The 22,373-nt window shown below is 38.9% G+C and overlaps 1 protein-coding gene across 1 annotated transcript; it reads right to left on the bottom strand.

Annotated features, from left to right (window-relative positions):
* Positions 1-559: 559 nt before the first annotated feature.
* Positions 560-15,837, bottom strand: LOC139967886 (uncharacterized). The gene is made up of 2 exons (XM_071972073.1): positions 15,764-15,837; positions 560-4,575 (listed from the first exon to the last, which is right to left on the bottom strand). Exon 2 carries the CDS (start codon positions 4,568-4,570, stop codon positions 3,098-3,100), a length of 1,473 nt encoding a protein of 490 aa, XP_071828174.1. The 5' UTR covers positions 4,571-4,575; positions 15,764-15,837; the 3' UTR covers positions 560-3,097.
* Between the last annotated feature and the right edge of the window lie 6,536 nt (positions 15,838-22,373).

Here is a 22,373-nt window from a genome sequence, read left to right as displayed (position 1 = left end):
GTATGTCCCCGAAAATCGGGGACGTCTGGTCACCTTAGGTTATAATGGTGTCACGTTTGGCCTGATTAGTGAGTGTCAGGGTGCAATGGCGTTTAACGACTCCCTAGCTTAAGACAGTATAGTGAATGTTTACAAGTATTTGTTCATGTGTTATGAGCTTCTGTAGGCCTATGTCTTGCACTCTTGACATTAATATGATTGTTGTTATACCCGTACATCTGTAACTCAAGTATATTTTTGTTGTATTTACCCTTTTGCAGTTTGAACCATCATTGCTATCACCAGTCTTTATCAGTAGGCTACCGATTCAGTCCAGTAATATATCGCAGTTAGTGTCGTAGTCTCTGCAATAGTGTTAATATTATCAATGCGTCCAATACAGCACGGTCACCATAAGCCAGTGAAACTCTAATTGTATTTCCGTGACATTATTTCACTGGTAGGAGTTCAGTTTGTTTCGCCGTCAACAACCACCTCTGAATTGATAAATTAATAAATTGAAAATAAATCTAAGTCAACTACCAGAAACACACAAGAAATACACACAAAGCTGGCGGTCTCCATTTAAAGCGATGTATTGATACCGGTTAAAAGACAGTATGGCAAAATACAATTTGATATGTTTTACTACGATATTACACTAATGAGCATACATTTCTACATGGCGAAACAGACTGCATACCAAAATTTCAGGGCTAACAACAAAGTAGTACTCCTGGACTCGATCACATACTAGCTATGAGATATATAAATGTAAATGTTGGGAATTATATCGAGTGGTTTAACACACTTTTACAGTTCGTGAAGAGAGTGCATTTGCTCAGTATGATTGAAAGAAAAAAAGAACACACATATTCTTGCTTACTGGAAAATCAACATTTACCTCTCACATGTATATGTATGTGGAGCTACATGGTTACGTAATGACAAAGTCGTTACCGACAAGTATTAATCACAGCAGAATTTAGCCTTTGTATAGAATTTCGGGTATTAATATAAACAATAGGATACACACGTAAATATAGGATGATTAACATACAGAAAACTTGCAGTTTGGCAAAATAGGAAAGATTAAAATTTGTTTAATCCAGATTATCGAAATATCCTTGAAAAACATGTAAAATGTAAAAAAGGAGACATTATACAAGTGATTGACAAATGACATCCCAAGATGAAGATCAAGTTAAACGTCCTTTTTTCAAAAGTTATAGAAAAACATTAAACTACATAACAAACGTACTATGGTTTGACCATATATGTTAATTTGAATTAGAAGAAAACACAACTCCCTGTACAGCCGACCTTGAACGCATAATACATTTGACCAAGTTTGAGAATACGTAGTAATGACGCGAGTGGATGATGATCACGTAAAGTTAATGTCGTAAATGATATCGAGTGGTTTAATGCACTTTACAAGAGAGTGAATTTTGCTCAGTATGATTGAAAAAAAATATATATATATTCTTGCTTACTGGAAAATCAACATTTACCTCCCACTTATATATGTATGTGGAACTACATGGTTACGTACTGACAATGTCTCTACCGACAAGTATTGATCACAGCAGAATTTAGCGTTTGTATAGGATTTCGGGTTTTCTAGTCAAACAATAGGATACACACAAGTTAATATAGGAAATTAACATACAGAAAACTGTAAAGTTTGACAAAATAGGTAAGATTAAAAAATTGGTAAATCCAGATCATCAAATATCAATTCATTTGTCCAAGCCATTTCAGACCCTTTTTCAGATGCATTATTTACTTTGCCTGTTCTGTCCATAACATGTGTATGAGAAACCAACAAACAGAGATGCTTTATGCAGAAGCGGGAAGTTCAGTAATGTCATTTTAAGATATCGGGAAATAGTTGGTTTACAGATGCTACCAACAAGTGAACAGTAGGCTATGTCAACAATTCAACCGGCTGCAGATTACATCGAACCCCCAATTACTCCACCAGCAATTTCCCCAACTCAACCAGCAATTCCGGTTGTAGTTCCCACGAGAACTCTATTGATCGCTAGTATCACACTTGGGAAGCATTGCGATAAACTGCTTAATAGTGATACTTTTGTCATACCTTTTTGGCCACATAGCTTGTATGTATCTACGTAACAAGCTATAGAATGATGTGTGTGAATTAAGTACACATTCTTTACAAGGAAAATAATAGTGCTACTTACGAAAAAAAAACTTGTACATAATTTACACTAACAACTTGCGTAATATTCTTTTCTTACGTTCTTAGATATTATCTGTGGAGAGTGCTGCAACAAGTAGGGATACCCATTTACATGTTACCTGTCCGGTAGTTTACCGTAATAAATTAGTCTCGATACCTGATATATTTATGAGCCTGTACAGATTGAAGTTCGGCTATTGTCTATATTGGATTACAATTATGCCATTAATACATCACTAACTTGTATTATGATTAGATAGTTTAACATACCGTGCTTAAATCTGGTTATTTACAATAAATGGAATCACCACGCCATTACTGCAATACACAAAACTACTGTACACAAGTTATTTGAAATGATTCAACAATTCCAACTAGTAAGTGTGATTAAATAATTTGTCTCAGCCGTGGTATGAACATTTTAAAACTTGCTAAACTGCTTTATACACTCCACTGCGCTTCATGTACCGTCGTTCGACTATAGAAAACAATACGAATATTTAAGTAAGATATAAGATACTGAAACTGAAATTGAGCTCAAACTGTGACCTCAAACAAAATCAATATATACGTAATCAAGTGCTGTGTATTTAATGACTACTTTAAAATGGAAGCGGAAATGACGCATTCTGCGTCGTTAACAAAAAAAAACACGCAAACAATCTAAACATTCAGACTTTTAGAAAGGTGTGATAAATTTCATCCCTTCTAACCGATACCGATATAGGTGTTTATAATGTTAAGCATTACTAAAACAGTATAAGTTTGATATTTGACTATATCTAATAGGCCTACTAATTATAACCTACCTGGGTGGTACATTAATCATAATAATCATATTTTCCCCCTTCCCATAAGGGCATATATACTGCTTTAATTTCAATATTTGTCGAGGTGTGCATACACAGATTAAAAGTTAAGTTCTTTTTTCATCTTTTGTTCCTTTGCAAATGTTTTGCAGTTGTAATTAATAATGCTAAACCTCTTTTGACCAAGTTTACGTCTTGCATTTTCTAGTACTTGTGGTACCGGGTAACATTCCCCTAAACCATACTCCATTCTCTTCATTGGCACATAAGCAATCCATTCCTCGACGACACCACGTTTATGTTCGTTTTTTATCACTTTTATTTTATTATCTGCACAATCTATACCAGATACAATGGCATGGCAACGGGGATGCAGCAAAGCTTCCCCGGGAAGGATAACATGGTCACCAAGTCGTAACTTTTCAATAGACTCAACATCTTTGGAGTGCAAAAGGGACCATATGATTGTCCTAGAACCGTTCAAAGTAGCAACACCACCAACTCCACCTGCTACACTACCAATGAATGATCCAACACCCATGCCTAACGCTATACCTGGTGGGGAGCCTAGCGTCACTACACCCCCAATTACTCCACCAGCAATTGCCCCTGCCCCAGCACCAATGATTCCCGTTGTAGTTCCTACAATAACTTTACTGATCGATAGAACGACACGCTTGACTACCAGTTCTATAAACTGCTTTTTCGTTATACTTTTGTCATGCTTGTGACCAAATAGCTTGTAGATATCTACGCAACACAACATTCCCTCAAAAACAAGGTACATCACACCACCAACCACATTTGTTTGTTGCATTCCCTTTTCAATCATCTCTGCACCTCCAATTTCACCACACAAAACTAGAAACCTCGGGGACCTACACACTGTTTGTAGCTCTCTCACTATCGTAGTCACAACTTTGCAAATATTTTCAGAGACTTGCAAAGATCGCGCGACACCACGTTTACAGAAGGCTGCAAAAGATTCACAATTGTTAAGCAACAGGTTATACCCACGTTCACCCAATTTACTTAAGGCTCTTGAAATTACCAATTGTGGTGGATTCAGCTTAGTTAACAGTCGCGGGTAATTAATGCAATAGAAATCACCATAACCCATATCAGCGGCACAGGACAAGGAATATGTCGTCTGTTGGATTGTAATCGTCTTTGAATTCATTAGTTCTTTGTATTCGATAATGATCATGTTTTTTTCATCAATCGACCTTACGATGCCGTGGTGGTCATACTTCACTGTGCTCTGACCAAAGACTTTCTTCCTTCCCCACGCGACATGATCGCCAGCTTGTAGTCGTTTCCTCGCCTCTGCTGCGTTATTAATCACATTGCAACTTGATTGATTCTTTAACTCCTGATTTGCTGCGGGAGATTTTCCATCGTCAACACTCACCGTAATCTCACGATTTTCACATCCACACCTTTCGCATAGAATCACATCTCTGCCTTCATGGTCGTAGTCACTATATGTTACGTAGAACGTTTCATCAGGTTCGAGGCACATACATTTCGTCTCGGGACTAGCACTGTCGAGGTTGATGCATCTCTGAGACATCTTGTCTGAAGGGAGAACAAACCATGCAACGACTGCCATTAAAATTCCAGGTGAAAAAGCTTGCAATTACACCTCCAAAACACCCCGAACCACAAAGCTATAGCATGACTCAGTTCACTTTCATTTGAATTACGTGAACGAGTAAGACATATATTGATATTAACTTTAAAGAGCCTGCGTATTAACACCACTAGAGCTCACACATGACAATTATACACCAATTTCATCAACATTGATATGTATAGTCAATAGTCACACATACAATGGAGGTATGAATTGAATGATCAAAAATGAAAAAAAAAATATGAATGAAAACAAAACCACCTCTTCAATAAAATGAAATTAAAAAAAAAAGAAAACAAAGAAGCTTCCTGTTTCTCGACAAACTTGAAATTTAACACATGACTTTTTGATATAACTTAAAGGTCATCAGTATTTGGCCGCAAATGTTAGCATGTTTTCAAAAATACTTTTCCAGAGAACTGATGCTCAAATATGTTCGTAGCGTTTGATGATTATTGAAATATGAAATTAAAATTAAACACAATTTTAGGATGGGTAAAATGCTGTTGAAATTTGAGCGTTGTTGACCATTATTTGATTTTCTATCATATTTGAGGCAATACTAATGACTTATAAGACTACAAACCCTTAAAGCAAACTATTGAACTTCACTCTTATGCAGTGTCAAAAAAAAAAATATATATATATATTGGACACAACAGCTGCAAAACATTAAATGCTTATAGCTTTCCACCGAAGCACCAATGCCTCACGTTGAAAAATCTTTAAAGGTTATTTTGGACAAACCAAATTTGAAGAAGCTGCGGGTGACCATTCTATAACAAATTTGTCTTTCATTGGTTAGTAACTTGTGTTCCTTGATTTCAATACCTTTTGAGGAGAATCATCTTGCTGTGGTTCTCAGGTGCGTATCCAGGGGGGGGGCGTTGGGGGCGCGCGCCCCCCGGGTAAGAAAAAGAGGAGAGAAAAAAAGAGAAGAAAAAAGGAAAAAGAGGGGAAAAAGAGGAGGAGGAGAGGAAGGAAGGGAAAAGAAAAAGAAGAACAGAGAAGAAGGAGAAAAGGAGGGAGTAAAAGAAAAACGCGAAGACACCGGGAAGAGAAAGAGGAACAGTGACATCATTACAGCGCTGAAGGGTAGCCAGTGAAGGATCAATGATTTCGTAAAAGTGTGCCTCACCCTACCCCTTACACCGACAACTCCATTTTTTTGACGTTTACATTTTCCTCTCTCACTAATGATCTATATATATTATATATGGTCTATCATAACGCGTGTGTAGAATTGTGCTATGAAACCAACTGTGGCTGGTCTCGAACTCGACCGTGTCGTCGGGGAACATGACGCATTTTGGGATGGAGGCGACCGCCCCCCCCCCCATTCAGCATTTTTTTAAATGATATCGCTAAGTAATTTCAAAATAGAAAGTGCTTAGATGCAACTTACAAGGCCTGGGAAGTGTCATTTCCAGCGATCTGGGAGACATTTTCGGCCAAAATTTGCTTGTACGCTTTGCGCTAACAAATGGTCCTGGATAGTGCCATTTCCAGCGATCTGGGAGGCATTTTTGGCCAAAATTTTCTTGTACGCTTCGCGCCAACCTATGGTAGCGCTACGCTTAGATAATTTGCCTAAAGGCTTCGCCCCTCCCTTGGCAAATTCCTCGCTACGCGCCTGTTCGAATTTGTAACGCAAACAGCAGATATCACATCATATCAGTGAGTATGAAAATGGTGTTCCAGGATGAAAATCCTCAAAACTGTCCGACTTGCCTGAAAAAATAACCAAAAATTTTCGCGCGCTAAGCGCGCGTTCAACGTGTCAATGTCAATATCATTTAAGCAAGCATCGGTTATTACATCGCATGCCATCATGTACCCTACGGTCCGTTAAAATTGCGCAGTATACCGCGGGATGCTAATGTAAACAACGACATGTCTCATGTAGATGTATAAAAAGCATGGAGGTCCAATTATGTCAAAAGTTTCTTTTACATTAGTAATGGCGAATTAGGGGCTGCACCCCCGCCGCGCAGTGGCGGAGCGTCCATACGGTCAGGGGGCGGATGCGCCCCCTGACGGACTCAAATGGACTGCTGGCGCCTTTTTCAGCTCTGTACCACTTTTTACTTATTCTAGATTATTGACTTTTTTATTGCGCTCTCATCTACTTATTGACATTTGTCACATTTTGTTGATGTAATTTGGCGATGACACCCTATTCTTCGTTTATCTGCAAATTAGCCAGGCCCTGAAATGGTCATTCCGGCGATCTAGGGAGTATCTTTACTCAAAATTTGTCTGTGCGCTACGCGCCAACCAGTGGTGGCCCTCCGCTTAGATAGTGTCGAAAGCGTCCTACAGACCATTCTCGCCCCTCCTGACCAATACCCCTAGCTCCGCCACTGTCGCTGCGCCTCCTACGCCTATGTGTGTAGTGTTCGGTTGAAGGAAATATCTGCTATTTTTTCATTTCCTTCAACCAAGTTTTATAATAGCCGTTATAAGAGGTTTAATATTTGTACACCAATAAATTAACTGTGTCTGAATTCTCGAAAATTTCTGACCAACATTCGGCATTACACTTCCCTCTACTCGTGCAATTTTGACCGGTCTGTTAGGGGTTGAAGGTAGTTTTTCTATATTGGTTGTCCATAGATGAAATTTTGTACAACATTATGGGTATGTTTTGAAGTGAGTTTATTCACGAGAAATGTGAATTTTCAAATTCTGAACAAATTTGGGTCTTAAAACCTTGAAAAGTGGGGCTGACGGGTATTGTGGGCCGCGACGTAGAATCACCTACAAAAGCAAAGACCCACAGGACATGCGATCAGATCGAACATGACGTGTGCCGGGTTGACAATCTTCAAAAAGGTTATGGATGGAAAAAAAAAACTATTAGGAAATACTTGGTTCTCAGGCCAAAAGTGTACATCTGGTTGGTCATTTCAAGCCCGAGAAGTGCCGTTTCCGGTGATCTGGGGGGGTATCAAAACCAGAAATTTTCTTGTACGCTGCGCGCCAACCGATGGTGGCGCTCCGCTTAGATAGTAATTCGCGCACCCCGGGTTAGAAAATCCTGGATACGCGCCTGCTTCTGGTGACAGATAACCCCACTCCTTCATTAATACGCATGAAAGCAAAATAATGGTGTACTGCAAGATACATGCCATGACTCAATAATGCATGAAGGGCCTACACAGTAAGTACGGCTAAAAATCCACCATTTCCTCACTTAGTCATTATGCACCCAAGCAAGTGTCCTATGCACACATACCAATCAGGGTGGAGCTGTATAGCACAATTCCCAAGTACTATCAAAAGTACTCAAGGTTTATAAATGGCCACGGGGGTGCCAGACGGTGCCCATGGAAGTCGTTCGTAACAAAATAGATCATCCCAAAGAATAGTTATAGCTATTGCTTATAAACAAACAAAAACTATGTGCCCGCTCGTTAGTAAAGTTCACAGGTAAGCTGAAACACACTGAAGAGCAAAATATCGTATGACAAATGTATTTATCAACATTTTACCAGGCACAGAGCCTAGCGTTACTATACCTCAATACTCCACCAGCAAATACACCTGCCCCACTACAAACGCGTAAGAGGATAGACTAAAAAAAACACAGAGAAGTAAGAGAGATTACCAGGGAGAGAATAGAGAGAAGAGAGAGAGAGAGAGAGAAGGGGGGGATGAGATGGGTCATCGTAGAATTAGCTTCAATTTTGAGTGAGTCATTACCTACTTGAATATTTTCTGCCCAACAAATCAATATTACGCTCATCATATCCAGTATTGAATATTTAATAACATGTTATATGGTTAAAATCTCGGTCGATTGGATAAAAGCCTCTAAAGTCCATCATTTCGTGTAGCTTCCAAAGGCGAAGCCCTGGACCTTACCAGGGGCCCCTGGACCCCGCGCAGATAGCAAAAGCATTATCCTTGACAGGTCAATAAATTGTATCCGCCACCTCTCACCTCCCTAAAATGAAACTATGGCTACGCGATTGCCTCATTACCAATGATTTTCGTTTTAGTTTCAGCAAGAACTCCACTGATCGCTAGTGATACAGGCCTGACAACCATTTTTATAAACTCCCTTACCTGATACACACAGAGAACACAGTAACTACTGTAAATCTTAAAGTTTTGTAACACAGTAAAAAGTGGATCGTGCTGAAAATCAGTAGCATGTGCTATTAGGATTACAGTAAGAACTGAGGATTTGTGTTACCCCAGCAAATCCAGTTTGATGCATTTGTTCGTATTACACACATCCTATCATATTTATCAGCACGATCCAGTAGATTTACAGTAGTTACGGAAATTTCTGTGTGAATCGGTTGACTGCTTAGTAGTGATACATTTCGTGGAGTGTGTTTTGTAATTTATGCAGAATGCGGTTTGGTGAGTCTGAGCATCTTTTAAAGTTGATCAGGACAACTTTATATCCAGTCCCGTAAACCTACAAAGCATTAGTTGATAATGCATTGTATTTCACGAACCTCAACTATACAATTATGTACAAAGTGAAATGAAAAACCAAGATATCTTTATTGCTGGTATAAGCCATTGATGCAGGTTTTTTTTTTTACCTAACTCTGCATATGTTGCAGCAATAGCGTATATCATTTAGATATGCAAATAATTTTTCTGTAACAACTACACAAATATCACACTTAGTGGGTATCTGAAAGCATCTACAATCATGTTTTCGTAATGTACAATTACCAAAACTGCTCCAACTATGCTAGGATGTCTGATCATGATCCACATGCAAAGTTCAACAAGTGTTTACTACCAGCCTGCAAGTATTCATCTTTAATATATAAAGTACATATAAACAGAGCAATGTGATATTACCATACGTGACACATGCATATTAAAATGCAGTACTCATAGGCTAATCTGTCTAATCATATCTCATGTCTTTTTATGTTTATTATATACAGAGAAAGAGATCTAATATCTCACGCAACAAGAACTATCAATACTGTCTTTCGGAGAAAAAAAACACAAATTCAATCTTCTAATTACATAGAAAATTGATACAATTTACAACAATGAATTTATAACAATCCTAATCTGTAGCACAAATCAGTTATCGAAAGGAAATGTTTTCACTTAGATGTTTCTGATATTTTCCATGGAATAAAGTTGTTAGGGATGTGACCTCCTAACAGTGGTTGTTCGTGTTTCCTTCCGCTTTTTGGCATTTTCTCTTTCATTTCGCAGTCCAAATATAAGAAACAGTATTGAAAACGTTGTGGGAAAATCAGATATTGCGAGGGAAGGGTAGCGGAGAGATAATGTCCTAAATTGATATGCAGGTTATATCTGTAAGGGTTTCGTCTTTCATCATTTTACCCGTGATTGTAGCAAATGAAACAAAGAGAAGAGAAGCGTCTCTTTAATGGGAAAATTCGTGATGAATATATTTAACTGAACACAACAACAACAACTAACAACTTTATAAGTAATTAAGTAAGAAAGTAAAACTTTATTTCATCCCAAAAGGGAAATTACAAGCTCGAATATGTACATATAAGACAAATACAAGATGATAAAGGGGGAAAAAAAGACATAAGAATATGTATTGCCTTTATGATAATATCATCATCCTGAGATTTTACATGATTGAGAAGATAAAGAATGTCTGAACAAAATCGAGCATTCAGTATCAATAACATGATTGTAACATATTTATGAATCAACATGCGAATGTTGGCATTACTTACAGGATAACAAAGTAATACGGTTTTAATACCATAAAACCCACTCTGTGGCGTACATACTAGATATGACCCACTAACTGATTATCAACTTTATTTGCATGACATTTAGAGAGTATCACTTACCAGTCCGACCAATTAAGAGTTTCAATTTATCAATTTGTCAGACATCACAAGTATGGCCGGACCACGACCAGGAGTCATCGGCAAACACAATTTCACAGTTCTCCTTATAAAAACTGATGGAATCAAATTCAACTAATTAGACTTTGAAAATTAGCAACTTTTTTTCTTATCAATAAAGTAGCACATGCTCTCGTCTATCAAACAATAACAAGAGTGAAGCGTATGTTGCAGAAGAAGCAGTAAAATGAGAGGGCCCCTACCTCAGTATAACATACAATCATAAACTGAAAGTATGTCACATTCTAACTCTAAACTTCTAAGGGTCAGTCTAGGCTATTGAAAAAATCCATCTGAACAGCTTCAGAGTCAGAGCTTCAACCTTGCTAGCCTAGCTTAAGCTTAGCCTATACCTGTGTATTTTTATGTTGGATGGGTCACTTAGACATTAAAAAGTTTATTACGCCCCTTGCAAAATTGTAACCAACAATACCTGATAGAAATTTCCATCAATTTTTATATCACATTTGCATGCATAGGTGTAACTTGTACGAGGGTCTAAAGGGCAGTTCAATGTGTCTTTGAATTTTTATTTACTTGCTATGTGCACCTATGCAGCGAGAGCTGTTACGAGTGATGGAATTTTCCATCATGTATTGTCGGTCACGGATAGAAAGAGAAAGTGCGTAGTGCCGCCCCTCACATTTGAAATATTGTGCATGACACTAGTCTAAGCACAGTGCGAAAAAATAAATACACAAGACAAGCAGTTTCCAGTTACAAAGATATATTGCTGAGTATCAGGCGATAACATGCTACAACACTGCTTTATAGTTAAATGTAAAGCGTAATAATCTTTTCAAACTATCGTCATGAAGCCATGCATCCGATATTGAAACACAAAATTATAAGTGTGTAACGTTGGCTCACGTTGAGTCCTAAAGGAGAGATTAATTTGCCTTGTGACAGGAAATGGACATGTGAACTCTCCTACTAGGGAAAGACAAAAGTCTAGACAGTATAGAAACAAAAGATGATCCAATTAATTTTCATTTTCATTTTTCATTTCTTTATTCCAGTATAAATTTACAGAGAAATTTATAAATAGGATAAAAATATAACAATATACAAAACATCAAAATACAGGTTAAGACATATAAAAGTTTATGAGACTAAGTTAATAGTGAAAACATAAAAAGCGTTACAAAAGTTATCAAAATTATCAAGAAGCTACAATAAAGGATCTAAGGAGCCGTTTTGTACAAAAATGGCTGCTCTGTAAATAAACGAGTTCTTAAAAAGTATAATTCTAAAAGATGGCGTAATATTTGGATTTCTCAAATTGTAAAAATTAGTCCTATTGCACAGAGAGTTGAGCTTGGAATGTAGAGGATGTTCGTTAGAAGTTTGAATATTTTTGACAACTCGTATAAATTCATTTCTAGCAGATTCATTGACTTTATGTACAAGATTCTCATAATTAAGCCTGAAAATTTTTGAACAAAATTTAAGAAAACTTCTTATTCTTCTCTTATCTTTAACGTGCACAAAATGGTACCATACTGGAACCGCATATACTAGGATCGGCAAGACAGACGCCGCGAACACCCTTTCTACTGTAAAACTGGAAAAGTATGGAACAGTGAATGCTAATGTTGAAACAATATAATACGCTTTAGCTAACATTTTCGAGATATGATTTGTAAAAGTTAACTTATCGTCAATGCACACTCCTAGATACATAGTGCAAGAGGTACGTTCAACGCACGAGCCCTGAATTATAGTTCTCTGTTCTTTAACATTCATTAAACCTTTGTGCTTAACATTTATATTTTCAAACAAGATTTCTTTTGATTTATTTGGATTCAAAATTAGATTTTTCCGCTCACACAAGCTAACAATTCTAGAAATAAAGTTCTGATATTCATCTTGATCTTTACTGTGTGTGCTTTTACTGATTCTGCAGGAAACAGCAGTATCATCTGCATATTTAATAACATTGCAGTTGGAACCTGAGCGTATCTCATCCGTGTAAATGGTGAAAGTAGAGCCGATAAAGGACCCCCTTGAGGAACGCCAATTTCAATACTCGACTTAGAAGAAAATCCCTTCTGTAATTTAACTTGCCTAGACCAGCCTTGTACAAAGTTTGCAAGCCAATGAATAAGCCATGGTTCTTCAATAAAGCTGCATAGATCTTGAATTAGGCGACTAGGCAATACGGTATTAAATGCGCTAGAAAAATCTAAGAAAAGGACTTTTGACAGTGTTGTGTCTTTCTGATTAAGCCCCGAAACGATGTCATGTACAAGAGTAAGTATGGCATCAGTGCATGAAACTCCCTTTTTGTAGGCAAATTGATTTTTGTCTCCATGTTCAATGATAGACTGCATTACGTATGGGAGTAGAATTTTCTGCATGCAGTTAAAACCAATACTTGAAATATCTATAGGTCTATAGTCTTTAACTGAAATGGGATTACCTGTTTTAGGAACAGGCGTCGTTTTAGCATGTTTCCACGAAGATGGAATCAGACTCTCATTAATACTTCTATTAAAAATAGTTGCAAAAATACTTGACAGTTCATCAGAACAATATTTGAAAACCCACCACGAGATGTTGTCGAAACCTGAGGCAATTCCACTTTTAACCAAGCTAAAATATTTGTTTACCTCATTCTTTACGAAAACCACAGGTATATCATTAGTTCTTTCTGGTAAGATCAAATTAACATCCTTAATAATAGCACTGTTAAAACGTCCAAAATGTTCATTTAATTCAACTCCAAGTTCACTAGATATCAAGTTTTTGTGATGGTCACCGGGTTTGCTAATAGATTTTAGCAGACTCCACAGAGAATTAGAATTTGATGTCACTTTCTCAAAATAAAAAGATCTATTTTTGTGTACGTGCTTATTGATTTTTCTTTGTAAGCTGTTTCTCTTTGTAGTATCACCAGTTTCGATTGCTTTCAACTTCTCCTTTTCTAATTTCTTTATTGTCTCATCCGCTGGTAATCTCTTCATCATCTCCGAGGCAGGTATAATCTTTTGTGGGATGCATATATCACTAGTGAAGTTAATGTAGCATGAAACCACTTCACTTAGCTCGTGCAACGTATTGCAGTTTTCTGTAAAAATACTCCAATCAGTTGAGTCCAACATTTCTCTTAAGTTCTTGATATTATTCATACTAATGTCCCTCTCCCTTCTTCTAGTCTTCTTTTGGAACAGGCGATGTTTCTCTGTGTATTTTGGTATGACGCATATGCTGATATGGTCAGATGTGGCTATGGAATGTAGTTTTCTAGCTTGGTAATTATCGTCTTTGACATACACAGCATCCAAAGTAGCCTGTGATCTTGGATATGTGATGAAGTTGACAAGGTTTTTGTAGCCCATAGTCTCAAGGAGAGGAATTCTGTTTCTGTTGATGTCCCCTAAAATGATGGCGTTAGATCGTGGGTTGCTTTTCAAAATTTTTGTTAGCGCCTTCTTCATCTGTGCATCGGCAACTGGAAAATTTGATGTAGGACGGGTATAAATGTTGACAATGATGATACTGCTTGCACCACTCGGCAAAAAACGGGGACGAGCACTCACAGCCAGTAGCTCAATATCCGGCGTTGATAGGGTTACAGATACTTTGGGGCGGCAAATAGCCCATTCTTTAGAAACATAAGTTATAAGACCTCCACCATTTGCCGAGTACTCCTTGTCATAGCGACACATATAGAAATTTTCCAGTTGTAAGGCCTCATCGGTGACCAAGTGTTGTGGGATCTCGTCGTTCCATGACTGACATCCGTATTTTTGAATCTTTGTTTCCTGTAGGGCTATGAAACAAAGGTTTGGCATATTTACGATAGCCTGTTCTAAGTGTGTACACTTGCCCTGAATACTGTTTATGTTGGAGGAGAATCCATAAGGAAAACTGAAGTTAGCAAGCTTCGTTTGTCTTATTCTCTTCTGTATACCAGCTCGCTTGCCTCTCCTTCGACGAACAATAGATAGTTCTTTCAATTTGTTCAGCACCCGTGGCTCCAACAAAAACTCTGTCATGTGGGCTTTAATGCTGTATAACGTACATGCTTCATACTGTACAAGGTTTGGATTAGATCCGTTCTCCATGGACTTGTAAAGGTATAGTCTGTGCATAGGCCTAAAGTTAGGCTTATAGCAAAGTTGAGATAGAGTTAACACAAAAAAGTAGATGTTAAGATACAGCTTCATCCTCGAAAAATACGTTCAAACAGACTGAATAGTTAGTTGTTAGTTCTTTAAACAGCATATCCTTCCAAAATTAAATACGTAAAACAGGCAAGACAGTAGCTAAAACGAGAAAATTCAGCTAGTGAAAAAAAACTATGCAGGCAGCTCAGTAGGAAGCGCCCTCTTCAATCTAACTTTCATTAAACGCAACTTAGGAATATAACAATTTACAAATCAATAAAGTGTATCATAATTCACTGTTCATCGTAGGTCGGCTGATATTCCGTGCGCTGAGCCCAGTTCGAAGAATCTCAGTAGGCTGACCCTCAGTCGGTAGAACTGCGGTAGGCTGATACTCAGTCGGCAGCATCTCGGTAGGCTGACACTCCGTCGGCAGAACTTCGGTAGGCTGATACACAGTCTGCAGAATCTCAGTAGGCTGTCCCTCAGTCGGCTGTCCCTCAGTACGCTTAACCTCAGTTGGCTGAACCTTAGTTGGCTGAACCTCAGTACGCTGAACCTCAGTTGGCTGACACTCAGTGAGCTGAACGTAGGTAGGCTGTCCTTCAGTCTGCTCAACTTCAATAGAGTGACTCCAGCGTGCTGATATTCAGTTGTGTTACATTGAAGTTCTAGCTGGCAGTATTACCCTAGTCTGATATTAATTATGTAAACTCGTACAGATGCAAGGGTGGGGTGTGACTGTACTGGATAGCCTACTAAGCATAGGCAGTTCCTTCGAACTCCGCCCGGTTGTTAATAAGTAATAGTTGTGTACTATCAGACCCGTCTGCTGCTTTTAAAAATAGCCCAGCCTCGGTGCCTAGAAAACTGGTTGAAATGATTACCTCCCTCCTCACGGTGGTATCTGGTTTTCCTACTCCTACCCGAATTCTACTACTAGCCGGATACGGTTCGGGGCCTTAGTCGGTAACGACCGTTACTAGTACCACAGGTACGGTCAATAAAGAAATGATCAGATTAACCGCTTCCGACCAAGAAAACAAAAGCGAGCCCTCCCGATATGTCCCTCCCTAATTTGCAATATAGGGGATTATTAATTACTAGCATAGGTACTTAACTTTTACCAAACTCACTCTTTTATCTTGCTGCGTAGGGCTAATGTTGTATACTGGTTGGCAATATTACGTCTGTTCCCCTTGACGGTTGATGGTATTGTGCCGCAAGCAACGTGGTTCTGCGGCCAGGCTGTCCTGCGGGAAACCCGTCACGGAATTTTCCACAGGTCGCAAACTCTTGCTAGTAGAAAGCGCCACCAAAAATAACTTAGTAACAAAGAGAGCAGTATTCGTTACAAGTGTATACAGTACTATGTACCACAATTACAATGGTGCAAAAGCTGCCCAAGCAGTTAACCTACTAACGTCTACCACCGGGTAACATTGCCCAACAGTGCACACCATTCTCTTCATTTGGACATAGTCAATCCATTATTCGACGACATCACGTTTACAGCTGTTTCTTTTCACCTTTGTTTTATTATCTGCGAGATCTATTCCAGATATAATGGCATGACAACGGGGATTCAGAAACGCTTCTACAAGTAGGATGATATGGTCACCAAGTCGTAACGTCTGAATAGACCTAACATCCTCGGAGTGTGAAAAGGACCATAGGATCATTGTCCTATAGAACCGTTCAAAGAAGCAACACCACCAACTCCACCTACTACGAAACCAATGAAAAATTCAACACCAATGCAAACTATTATACCTGGCGTAGAGCCTAGCGTTACTTTGCCCCAATTATTCCTCCAGCAACTACACCTGTGCCACTGCAAACGGTAGCCGGGGGGAGGGGTGATGCTATCGACCCTCCCAAAAGGAGGAGAGAGAGAGAGAGAAACAGACAGTGAGAGAGGTGGAGCTAGAAAAGATACAAGAGAGTGGGGCATGAAGTTGGAGATTTGGAAAACAACGCAGACCTCATATAAAGCTTCAGAGGAAATTGGAAATCTCATTCCCATTAATGACTAAAAATATATTTCATAGGCATAATGGTTTATCTAAGATCTTCTTCCCAAAATTTTGAAATATATCTACGCCGGTAGCAGACATAGAATCACCCTATCGAAAAGGAAATCAAACCACCAAATTGTAGGCTACATATGTATTGGAACAGAAATCGAGCAAAATGTTTATGAACTTTATTCACTCGATTTGGCCTTTAAATTCTCTAAATGTGATCGGTTGTGTTACAGAAAAACTGTCCACAAAGATAGTGCATTGGCATTTGCAACCATTTTTTATAAACTGCATAATAGTGGTACTTTCGTCATGCCTTTTGCGAAATATCTTGATGATATCTACGGAGAAATGCATTCCCTCATTGAGAAGACAACATACACAACCAACCAATGTTGCACTTGCCACTCCTGAACTCACTTTTACCAATGCTTCAATTCCCGCGGCACTTGCATTTAACCGAACAAACAAAAAACGTTGTTACAGATTGTTCGTTCTTTCTTCAATACATTAACAGCTGTGAAAACATGGAGTGTGCCTTATACATATGCGGAATGCGGTCTGGTGAGTCTGAGCATCTTTTAAAGTTGATCAGGACAACTCTATATCCAGTTCAGTAAACCTACAAAGTAATCGTTGATTATGCATTGTATTTCACGAACCTCAACTTCAAATTTGTACAAAGTGAAAGGAAAGACCAAGATATAGTTATTGCTGGTATAAGCCGTTAGTGTAGTTTGTTGTTTACCAAACTCTGCATATGGTGCAGCAAATAGCTTATATCGCTTGGATATGCAATATTTTTTGCTGTACCAACTACACAAATAACACACTAGGTGGTTATATGAAAATAGCTTCAATCATGTTTTCGCAGTGTATAATTCCCAAAACTGCTCCAAATATGCTAGGATGTTCCAAGTTCAACAAGTGTCTACCATCAGCATCCAAGTATTCATCTTTGATATACAAAGTGCATATGAACAGAGCTATATGATATTACAATGCATGACAAATGCAGAATGTTTTCCTTTAGGTTCAGTCTTTCATAATTTTACCCGTGAATGTAGCAAGTGAAACAAAGAGAAGCTTCTATATAAGGGGGAAAATGTCGTGATAAATATATTTAACTGAACACAACAACAACAACTCTTCATGACAAACCTTTTTTGATCATATCGTCTTCATGAGATTTTACATTGATTAGAACCTTAAACATCACGAATGTCTGCATAAAATTGAGCATTTAGTATCATGAACCTGATTGCAACTTTTTAATGAATCAACTTGCAAATGTTGGCAATACTAACAGAATAACAAAGTAATACAATTTTATGGACATGCAGGGAAAGTTCTGACAGAAAGCTCGTTGCTATTATATGGGAATGGGAATTAGCCCGAAGTCTTACTTTCATCTTTTAGGTGTCGCACCACAATTAATTTCTCTATTGATTTACACACTTAATCGTTCGGCTTCCAAGGCCACTAAATCACGATAGTTAGTGTCATGATCGTAAAAAAATGTTACGATCTTTTTCACTCCTATTCTTGTTTATGTTTTCTCCCTGTGTTTCAGCTCCAAAATGATATCTCTGAGTCGATCTTAATCCACTTTTCACAGATTGCAGACAAAGGCTCCAGTTTGATTGATTAATTGACTTACATGACAATTTGATTGACCTGAGTTGATGCCTGTGAGTTTCGTAACATTGTTAACGGTCTTGCTTTTTGCGCTCAATTCGTTTATGGTATGTGGAAGTATGCTTATATGATGTGTACAAACAAGTAGTGGCGCTATGACGCTAAAGAAAAAATTAAGTTCAAAATATCCCATTTTCTCACTCTATACACTATCGACATGAACACTTGAATTTCTGTAAACTTGACTCTATATCAACTGGCCGTCGCTCATGAAGCACGTTTGAAAACTATAAGAATTCCTAGGATATTTTCACAAGTGCACACACTAAAGATGCGCATGGATTTGTGTGCTTATATGTTCCAAATTGGTAGGAATGAGGGGAGGGGGGGGGGGGGGGTTAACACGTGAATGCATGGACCTTTGCCCCACCAGTGAAAATTCTTCAAAAAGAGACTACATTCAAGAACCACTATAGAAATAGAACAAAACAATGGCAGTATCAAACAAGATTCTGGTATAAACTCAACATATGAGGACTGTTATACAATAGGCCTACGTGAGGAAAAGCCTAGTCGAAAAATAACAGTGTTTGATACCCAGGTTGCTGTTAGTGGGCAACTTATAACACTCCAAATTATTATTCTTTCTTATTCTTTTATAATTTCCCTCACGGGTGGGGAGGGCTCAATGCGTCAATTAGTCGAATCAATTGTCGCCCGGGCTTTGTCATCACTACATCGGAGCAACATCACCCTCCCCTTTATCCCCTTTAACACATTTTTAAAGTTGGAATGATGGATAACTTACATACAGACAATGGATAGCTTATATACATACAAGGAGTTTGGAGGTGGTTTTTGAGGTAATTTAAGGCATTTTAGAAAATCTTGGATTAACCAAGATTTCGCAGCGAGAGCTGGCAGTTGGGTCGGGGAGCTCTATGATAAACTTTGAGCTCTTCTAGCTCAACATCTAAACGGGCATGGTGGCAAAACTTGAACGTGCTATGATAGCCCAATCCAACAGCTTCTCATATGGTGGAAGGACATGCCAATTGAAAAGTTCTATCTATGCTCTACTGCGGCATTGGAAAGTGACCAGTTTAGTGTGTAAGCCAATTAATTTTTCAAGTTAGACTGCGGGCTATGATTCCCATATAAACCAACCGGCTTTCTGTCAAAACGTTCCCCATGCATGTCAATTTATAAACAGTTATTAATACCATCTGATGTCACCCGCGGCAGCTAACTGATGTTTCATTATTTGTTTTGTTATATAAATGGTATATACGGTAGACAAAGAGAGCCACGTTCCCGCTGCCATGTGTACTAATTCCCAGAAACAGAGAAAGAACCACACACACAAGCACACAAAGAAAACACTTTATCTCTTTTCAGTTAATAAAAATAAATGACAAAAGAGAGAATAAACTCCATTACAACACAAATGAATATAATAATATATAAATAAAATCGAGATCCACTTATAACAAGCTATGCTCAAATTATAGTTCAAAATTATAGCGCGAGGGTGCATAAGACTAATATTCCATATGTGTCCGTAATCATCTTCGTCTAGACAACATTGCTTTTAGTTTGGTATGCGCATGTGTTTATTCCATCTACAACCATGTTTCGGACAGAAAACATAAATGAAATTCACAAAGACTTTCACGTAACTTTTTGACAGTATCAATAAACACTGGTGTGTGGTAATATTGCATACATGTGTGTAAATGGATGGTTTTTTTTTGGGGGGGGGGGTACGTGAGGATATGTCTCCCAGTTCATCAAAACTCCACTTCTTTAATCTCCATGGAGGTCACGAATTATGAAAAATATTAGGGGTTTGTCATGTGCAGGAAGTTAATTAGTAAGAGAAAGCAAATACTAATAACTATAACAGGCGCGTATCCAGGATTTTCAAACCCGGGGGGCGCGAATTACTATCTAAGCGGAGCGCCACCATCGGTTGGCGCGCAGCGTACAAGAAAATTTCTTATTTTGATACCCCCCAGATCACCGGAAACGGCACTTCTCGGGCTTGAAATGACCAGCCAGATGTACACTTTTTGCCTGAGAACCAAGTATTTCCTAATAGTTTTTTTTCCATCCATAACCTTTTTGAAGATTGTCAACCCGGCACACATCATGTTCGACCTGATCGCATCTCCTGTGGGTCTTTGCTTTTGTAGGTGATTCTACGTCGCGGCCCACAATACCCGTCAGCCCCACTTTTCAAGGTTTTAAGCCCCATATTTGTTCAGAATTTGAAAATTCACATTTCTCGTGAATAAACTCACTTCAAAACATACCCATAATGTTGTACAAAATTTCATCTATGGACAACCAATATAGAAAAACTTCCTTCAACCCCTAACAGACCGGTCAAAATTGCACGAGTAGAGGGAAGTGTGATGCAGAATGTTGGTCAGAAATTTTCGAAACTTCAGACACAGTTAATTTATTGGTGTACAAATATTAAAACCTCTTATAACGGCTATTATAAAACTTGGTTGAAGGAAATGAAAAAATAGCAGATTTTTCCGAAACCGAACACTACACACATAGGCGTAGGAGGCGCGGCGGCAGTGGCGGAGCTAGGGGTATTGGTCAGGAGGGGCGAGAATGGTCTGTAGGGGCGCTTTCGACACTATCTAAGCGGAGCGCCACCACTGGTTGGCGCGTAGCGTACAGAAAATTTTTGAGTAAAGATACTCCCTAGATCGCCGGAAATGACCCTTTCCGGGCCTGGCTAATTTGCAGATAAACGAAGAATAAGGTGTCATCGCCAAATTACACCAACAAAATGTGACAAATGTCAATAAGTGGATGAGAGCGCAATAAAAAAGTCAATAATCTAGAATAAGTAAAAAGTGGTAAAGAGTTGAAAAAGGCGCCAGCAGTCCATTTGAGTCCGTCAGGGGGGCATCCGCCCCCATGACCGTATGGACGCTCCGCCACTGCGCGACGGGGGTGCAGCCCCTAATTCGCCATTACTAATGTAAAAGAGAGTTTTGACATAATTGGACCTCCATGCTTTTTATTCATCTACATGAGACATGCCGTTGTTTACATTAGCATCCCGCGGTATACTGCGCAATTTTGACGGAACGTACGGTACATGATGGCATGCGATGTAATAACCGAGGCTTGCTTATATGATATTGACATTAACACGTTGAGCGCGCGCGAAAATTTTTGGTTATTTTTTTCAGGCAAGTCGGACAGTTTTGAGGCTTTTCATCCTGAAACGCCATTTTCATGCTCACTGATATGATGTGATATCTGCTGTTTGCGTTACAAATTCAAACAGGCGCATAGCGAGGAATTTGTCATGGGAGGGGCGAAGCCTGTAGGCAAATTATCTAAGCGTAGCGCCACCATAGGTTGGCGCGAAGCGTACAAGAAAATTTTGGCCGAAAATGCCTCCCAGATCGCTGGAAATGGCACTACCCAGGACCATTTGTTAGCGCGAAGCGTACAAGCAAATTTTGGCCAAAAATGTCTCCCAGATCGCTGGAAATGACACTTCCCAGGCCTTGTAAGTTGCATCTAAGCACTTTCTATTTTGAAATTACTTAGCGATATCATTTAAAAAAATGCTGAATGGGGGGCGGGGGGCGGGCGGTCGCCCCCATCCCAAAAATCGCCATGTTCCCCGACGACGCTGTCGAGTTCGAGACCAGCCACAGTTGGTTTCATAGCACAATTCTACACACGCGTTATGATAGACCATATATAGTATATATATAGATCATTAGTGAGAGAGGAAAATGGAAACGTCAAAAAATGGAGTTGTCGGTGTAAGGGGTAGGGTGAGTCACACATTTACGAAATCATTGATCCGTCACTGGCTACCCTTCAGCGCTGTAATGATGTCACTGTTCCTCTTTCTCTTCCCGATGTCTTCGCGTTTTTCTTTTACTCCCTCCTTTTCTCCTTTTCTCTCTTTCTTCATTTTCTTTTCCCTTCCTTCCTCTCCTCCTCCTCTTTTCCCCCCTTTCTTCCTTTTTTCTTCTCTTTTTTTTTCTCTCCTCTTTTTCTTACCCGGGGGGCGCGCGCCCCCAACGCCCCCCCAAGG

The sequence above is a fragment of the Apostichopus japonicus genome, chromosome 5 (genome assembly GCF_037975245.1).
Source record: "Apostichopus japonicus isolate 1M-3 chromosome 5, ASM3797524v1, whole genome shotgun sequence".
Taxonomy (NCBI): Eukaryota; Metazoa; Echinodermata; class Holothuroidea; order Aspidochirotida; family Stichopodidae; genus Apostichopus; species Apostichopus japonicus.
The sequence above is the reverse complement of the archived record's forward strand: the minus strand, read 5'-3'. Positions and strand labels throughout refer to the sequence as shown.

Coding starts and splice junctions, on each gene's coding strand:
- LOC139967886 (XM_071972073.1), bottom strand. CDS start 4,570: ATGTCTCAGAGATGCATCAACCTCGACAGTGCTAGTCCCGAGACGAAA.